The sequence below is a fragment of the Arctopsyche grandis genome, chromosome 3 (genome assembly GCF_051622035.1).
Source record: "Arctopsyche grandis isolate Sample6627 chromosome 3, ASM5162203v2, whole genome shotgun sequence".
Lineage (NCBI taxonomy): Eukaryota > Metazoa > Arthropoda > Insecta > Trichoptera > Hydropsychidae > Arctopsyche > Arctopsyche grandis.
Window position 1 is genome coordinate 18795543 of NC_135357.1, and position 7598 is coordinate 18803140.

Genomic DNA, 7598 nt, shown 5'->3' on the forward strand with positions numbered 1-7598 from the left:
CATTTCAAAACTTGTAATGTAGCAGCTGTCTACTGAAAGATTTATTAATTGCACCTGATTCTGGACGTAAGAAAAAAACCCAGATCCGCATTTTTAAATTCATGACATTGAAATTCGAGACTTGTTTAGCTTTACATTTGGTCAACTTCATTATATTCACGGCAAGTTCGAAATTATGCAGATTTAACATACTATATATGTATGCATGCATCTTCAACTCACCCAGGAGAATAACAAATTTAATATAAATAATGAATCAGGAGATGAGTAATAAAAATAAGAGAAATGTAATTTTTCAATATATTTATTTATAAATTTTCACGCCACCTCATACAGCTTTTACGTTAACAAAATACACATTATCAAAATGTTTTGTTTCACTTTTTGGGTGCGGGTGATGTTACTTTTTTAGGTGCAGGTGCCTTTTTGGCTTCTGGTTTTTTTGGTGCTGGTTTAGCAGCATCCTTGGAAGCTGGCGTTTTCTTGACCTTTTTTGTTACAATGGGTTTGCTTGCTCTCAAAGCTGCCGCTTTCGCGGCTCTAACTTTCCTTGCTGCGGCGGATTTTTCTTTCCTCTGTGCAGAATTCAATTTGGGCTTTGTGGCTCTGAATTTTTTGATGGCCGCAGTTCTATTCTCACGCAATTTCAGAGCACGTACGGCAACATTATTGGCGGGCAATTTGATCTGAAATCACAAGCGCGATAATCATTAATATGAAACACTAGAACGCGTAAATATTAACTATATATTGATGTCATACTCCAGCTTTTTCAGCTTGTTTGAGTTCCTTGTCATATGTGCGTTTGACTCCATCTAAGATAGCCTTCTTCTTCATTACAGCAGCATATGGATTGAGACGCAACAGGGCACGAGTATTGGTCAATGGATTCAATTTGCGGGATCGTCGTACCACTGCTTTCCTAGAATTACCCAAAAATATCAGTATATACAATATGACCTTGTATTTCATACTATTTTCATTATATTTAGTATTCAATAATTACCTAGGAGCACGCAAGACCTTCCTAATTTCGTCCGATTTCAACAAACGAGATAAATCAGTACAAGCCATCTTAGGTTGGGGAAGGTTAAATCCTTTCTTTTCCTTGGATGGTACTTTCCAGGATCCAAAAATACTGTCTAAAATTAAAACAAATATTTTAGTAAACGAAAACAATTAGCAGTATAACAAGACTAATAATATGGGTCGTCAGAAGAGGTTGAGAAAAAAAATCAGTGCTAGTCATAAACACGGACCAAAATTATCATCACAGCAATATCTATAAATCAACCAAATGTATTTGATTCCATTGACTCACCTAGCCTCTTGAACGCAGATTCAGTCCAGATAATAAATCTTCCGACATGTCCACCTGGGGCCAATTTAAGCAAGCTCAATTTCTCCACGGAAATGAGTTCCATACCGGGAATATTGCGGAAAGCCTTCACGAGACCCTATTGACAATCACATATATAGTTAAAATAAAAACACATCATGGTCAATATAAATGTTTTCAAATTTAAAGTCATCAGAAAAAGTCAACGTGTTATAAGTAATCATATGTATTCATAACCCAATGCTCTGAAAAAGCGTATCATCATTTGTAATAACAAGAATAAACAACACTACAAGCAGTGATTTCATACCTGATTACGATGGTACACGATGAGGGGTCCTTTACGTTGTACACGCCTCCGATTCCTCATTTTACCCTTACCAGCGCGCATGCGACGGGATTTGTAAACCTAAAATAACGAAAAGTAATAAATATTTGGGCTACAACTAAAACAGAACATATAATAAACATATATAGAATGTATTTAAATAACTAGACTTGGTGCAAATAATTAAACCAAGAACCGAGAATTTAACGTTGATATAGCACTGAAATATTACACAATAAGCAACAGACTTATCATGTGGACATAGTTAGTGCAGATCGATACACATAGCGACTACAAACCTTTTGCACATCTGGCCATGCACGAATACGTCTCAAGAACCCGACGGCTTGTTTGGTTTTGGTCAGTTCTTGCACCTTGTCTGTCACAACTAATGGCAGTTCTGGGATGTTGTCAATGACATGGCCTATCAGAGAGAAATGTCGAATTTTAGATTTTACAAAAAGTAGATGGAGGAGTTTTTGTGAATAGTTAAAGACCTTTAGCTTGAACGAGAGCTGGTACTCCACTGGCGGCCAAAGCAGCAGCGAGAGCGCATCTACGCTGCTTCAAATTGATCCGTCTGTGCCAACGTCTCCATGGCTTAGTGGGGGCAAACATACGTCCACCACGGCACATGTTGCCGAAAGCACCTTGACCGGACCTAAAATAAACGATAATACAATTAATACAGAATCTTCCATGTTCAAAGTAATATAAAAATCTAAATATAAAATATGTTAGATCAGACTACCCTTTGTAAAGACACTAGTCTACCAAAGATCAACGAGATCTATCAATATAGCATTAATTATACGTGTCACAATGAAAAATATCACATTTTGTAACTTGTACAATGCACATAAATGATATTTAAATATCACAAGTTGAGCGGTAGTCAAAATAGGTGACAAACAATCAAAAGGTATACCTATGAGTACCACCTCCGCGAACACGAGGAATACGAGCGACAGCTCTTCCAGTACCCCATGATTCAGCACTCGTTTGATGACCTATAAAAAATCCACAGAAAACATTTAAACAATAAAAAAAAAAAGATAGATTATAATGATAATGTTCGATGGCACTGCCCCATGCTGTTCAAAGTGAACAAGAAGGGAACGCCTAGTCCCACCAATTTTATCTTGCACCATTTTTTAAAATAAACGTGATGAAGCATTAAAAAACCAATCACGAGGACATAAAGTGCGAATGCATACATGCTAAGGATTCAAACAGAAATGCGTTCTTACCTGCTTCTTTGCTGACACTGTATGGGTGACGACGGTTCTTGCTCATCGAAATGTGCACCTCGTTGACAACATCGGGCCTGATTGGGGCTTTGAATACATGGGGCAGGACTACTCCATCTCCTGCAGTTTCACTCCTTTCGGAATACACCGACACAAGCGGTCTCGCCACCGACAAACTCTAAAAGACAAATAATATATATTTGAAGAATAGCCTCGACACACTTGAAAACGCTTTCAAATTCCACACTTTACTCTCAAAATGCAAACATGCAAGCGCATCGTTCAGATGTCATGGATCGCAATGTGTAAATGTATGCGCATCCCATGTGGCTTGAAAAACATGCGTCAAGTCGGATCCGAGTGAAAATGGCGACGATGGAATGATGATGGTTCGTCGAGGAGCCGACGCGTGTCATAATCGTTGTCGATCGAGACAAGGGGCTGGGCTGGGAAAGGTACGAACGCACCTAACCTAGGAGACACGTGGCGTGGCAGCAGCAGATGCGTCACGAGCGCGAGGTGGGGTGGGGTGGGGTGGGGTGGGGTGGAGAGGGGCGAGGTGGGGTGAGAGCGAAGGTGGACGAAGAGCTGGAGAAGAGGCGCCGGTGACTCACCATGGTGGCAGCGACGTGTGCACGTGTGCACGTCTGCTGACTGCGACTCGCACTTGCAGAGCTCCGACCGCGACGCGCACGCGGCGGAAAAGGCCGGATGCGGACGCCGACACCGATCGTGACACTGCTACCAACCCACTCACCTTTCGATCGTCCCGCCAATCTCTGTCCGCGTGCTACCTCCGTACATTTTAATTCCATTGTATCTACAAAAACACCTCGCCACACGTATAGTCGTTGCTCATTTGAATTTTAAAATTAAAAAAAATCATTAATCCTATAATATTCTTTATTCGGAGCGCGCACATGCGAGGTTTTTGTCGCGTGTAGAATGCTGGCTTTTAACGTTGGCCCGACTCCATGATAAAAACTTCGTACACACAAAGATAGATTTGTGAGAGCAAGATGCAATGTTTCGCTACGATAAACTGGCGCGTGGAACACAATCAATAAAATCCACAGTATCTCCCGTGTATCAGGCGTGATACTATCAATTGATACGGATGATAGTGGTTTTTTACGGTTTGGTGATCATTGGTCACAAAGCGCTCCCCCAAAAGTCACTAAAGTATCTATAACGGAACATCTGGCAGCCGAAAAGTCCATCATACTAACGAAAACTCGAGTGCTAAATATTCCGCATTCGACGTATTCATTGCAAAAATTGTCTTTGTGACCATCGCAATGTGACTAATAATCCAATTACCGCTTTTTACAAGCCTCTTCTATATTTCACTTCGCTCTTTCGTCTGACAACATTTTGTTATTGGCTACGTCCACACTACCGATACTTGCGAAATTTTCTATAACCAGTTCCTAAATAGCAACCACAGGTTGCAATATGGGAACTGGGTATGGAAAATTCGAGAATATCGGTAGTGTGGACGTAGCCATTGACTGTACCGCGCGCCTATTCGTCAAAAAGGCCTACAAGGTCACCCTAGAATTTATTGAGGCCTTTAGTGCTCCTGTTCACTAGAAACAAATAGAAATATATTCACTCACTTTAAATATTGCATTTGTTAATTTTTTGATACAAATTAATTTCCAAAATAATAATAAATTAATGATAATATTAAATTGAAGAAATCATAATTGATACAGTTTTTTTTCATATCAAATTCAACCTTTTACGATTGAAATTCAACCTTTGGCAAATGAAATTCAACCTTTTACAAATGAAATTCATCTTTAGCAAATAAAATTCAACCTTTTGCGGGTCTGGGTCACTGCATCGAAAGTCGAAAGCCGAAAGATCAAAAAGCAAAGATCGAAAAGAATGTATGCATGATAAACAGTATATACATATACGCAGTGGCGGACTGGCCATACAAGCGTACATGCCCGATGGCATGCCCCACTATCCGTTAGAAAATATGGGCCCTCAGTAAAATTAAATAACTTTTTAACTATTTCACGTGTGTAAAAATTTATAGGATATTGCACTTTGGGACCTAGAGTTTGGGTATTTCAACAAAACAAATTTCTTACGATATACACAAACAACTAATACAGCCCAAGGATCGGCTAACTTATTTTATTAGGCTCGAAATGTAAGTTTCAACATTTGCGTGGGCCCTTTTACCGGGCCCATTTCCAACCTCAAGGTTATGTAATATTTCCAACCTATGTAACAACTACCTAATGAAATAAAAATGGGAATAAACAAATTTCCGTGAATAATATAAACTGAATTGCTTAAAACAATTTTGATAGGACGATTCATCATCAACCAGCGATTAAAATTTACTTCATACATACTTTCAAAATAACATTTGATTATACTTCGACGATATAGTAAGATTTAAATACACAATTTTAAACAGTTTCCGAATATAAAATCTATTCCTAATCTAGACACATCCATGTATATAGAAACATAGGATAACCCCTCCCCAAAATCTCGATTTTCGATTAACATTAATTGAAAATATTATGCATTTTTTGTTTTCAGGGATGTAATTTGGGGGGGGCACTCGCCCCCCTAAATTAAGGAATAGGTGAATTTAGAAAATATTATGAATTTAATGATTAATGAGATACTATGGATCTATGAATGCTGCGTTTATTTCTTATATTATGTTACTTTTGTGTAACTAATAAAATAATCGCTGCTATGTGCTTTGAAAAAAAAAGATTTTATTATTTTGAAGCAAATATATTTTGGTTTTTAAGTGGTATGCCTTGGGTAACATTCTTAGAAATTGTTCATCCCATTGAGGGAATCGTTAGAAAGGTCGCCTTTACTTTATTTTGTCTCAAAAACAGATGTGTATCGTTTATTTTTCCGAAAGTTTGTATATTTTTTGATATAGTGATACATTTTGATGGTCGACTTTTGTTAACCATTTTGCGACCATGTGAAGATTTTTGGAAAAAAATTTTCGCCTGCGGCGCTTTTTTGACTTTTTACATAAGATACTTTTATATATACTTTTTCAAAAATAAGCTTATTTTTTTCATATTGTATATTTTCCATTTTTATTCCGATATAAAAAAGATTTTTTGAAAAAAAATTCAATTTGACCAATCTTCGCCTGCCCCCCCCCCCCAAGAAAAAGCTGAAATGACGTCCCTGATTGTTTTCTACCGAAAGTAAAAGCTGCTTTTATGCCGCATTTTTTTATGATGCATTCTATTTACCTAGGACAAGGATTAAAACGAAATATACAATGTAATTTATGGATCTATTTTGCTTTTGCCATTTTTCTTGTACCTAAATTTGTTTATTCCCATTTTTGAAAATTTTATTTATTTTTTGCCCTTGATTTTTAGCGTGATGGAAAGAAGAAAATTTTGTTATATGGGGGGGGGACAAATTTTTTTAACCCTGGGTGGGGCCCCCTTTGACTCCTGGCATGCACTGATTTCAGTCCCAGTCCGCCACTGCATATACGTACATGGTAAACGGACTACTAGTCATATGGAAACCGGTAACAGGACAACCGGTCACACGTGATCACCCGTCACACTAAAACTGGTCACACCCTAAAACTGGTCACGAGAAAACTGGTCACACCCGAAAATTGGTCACGAAAAATCTGGTCACACCCGAGAATTCAACCAATTTTTAATATTTGGGTGTGACCAGTTTTTTCGTGACTAATTTTTAGGTGTGACCAGTTTTCTTGTGACCAGTTTTAGTGTGACGGGTGATCACGTGTGACCGATCTAGAGCGACCGGTTGTCCTTTGACTGGTTCACAAATGACTAGTAGTCCGTTTACCATATCACACCTTTAACGCAATAATTTCACTAAACAAAAATCCCAATTTTTCAATACAAGGGATCGAAGCCTTAGATTTTATGTAGTTTTTTGGAAATTATTAATAAAAAAACATTTTTTATCTTTCTTTTAATTTTCGGACGTCAAACATTTATATAATTTAGTTTATAATTATTAATTGGTCGACGTTTACATGCAATAAAATATAATTAAATTGTATGTACATATATACATATTTGGTAAAATAGTCAAAATATTGAAAAATTAAAACATTATACTGCTGCGTAAAATTTTTCAAAAAATCATAAGAATATTATTCCATTTACTAAAGTTAACTGAATAAGAAATTTGTCATTTCTTAATGTTTAAGGTTAAAATCATTGGTCAACGAGTACTAATCACCTAATCTCTACGTAATAAAATGTAATTTTCTTTCGAGAAATACAAAAATTAAATAGTCGAAACAATGATGGAAAGAAATGTGATTAATACTGGGTTGATACGATACGAGTGCACTTAGACCGTTTGTTCACTTGGACGTTATTAACACGTGGTCACATTACGAGTAACGTCTGAGTGACAAATTTAGCGGAGTCGGTGGATGTTCGCCAAATTTATTTTATATCTAATATTTTGGGTTGAAACTCGATTACAGAGGCAACTAATTAATTGACCAGTATTTTAATCAATTTCAGTAAGTATGTAAATCCGTTTTGGGCCAGTATTTTATTAACAAAAGGAGTTTAAAAAAAAAAACTGAACAAATAGGGTTTGGTGATTATTCCGCAAAAAAAGATCTCGCAAAAGTCACTAAAATCTCTATCACAAAACATCTGGCACC

At 37.1% G+C, this 7598-nt stretch overlaps 1 protein-coding gene across 1 annotated transcript; it reads right to left on the reverse strand.

Annotated features, from left to right (window-relative positions):
* Positions 1–281: 281 nt before the first annotated feature.
* On the reverse strand, positions 282–3680 carry RpL4 (ribosomal protein L4). The gene is made up of 10 exons (XM_077427844.1): positions 3532–3680; positions 2918–3095; positions 2596–2677; positions 2165–2328; positions 1967–2091; positions 1650–1748; positions 1322–1457; positions 1007–1142; positions 763–922; positions 282–686 (listed from the first exon to the last, which is right to left on the reverse strand). Exons 1-10 carry the CDS (start codon positions 3532–3534, stop codon positions 378–380), a joined length of 1392 nt encoding a protein of 463 aa, XP_077283970.1. The 5' UTR covers positions 3535–3680; the 3' UTR covers positions 282–377.
* Between the last annotated feature and the right edge of the window lie 3918 nt (positions 3681–7598).

What these genes read in the sequence shown, in the direction of transcription:
- RpL4 (XM_077427844.1), bottom strand. An exon ending in CATGGCCAGATGTGCAAAAG is followed by an intron (nt 1,749 to 1,966) that starts GTTTGTAGTCGC and finishes TCGTTATTTTAG; the next exon opens with GTTTACAAATCCCGTCGCAT. An exon ending in ATCTGCGTTCAAGAGGCTAG is followed by an intron (nt 1,143 to 1,321) that starts GTGAGTCAATGG and finishes TTTTAATTTTAG; the next exon opens with ACAGTATTTTTGGATCCTGG.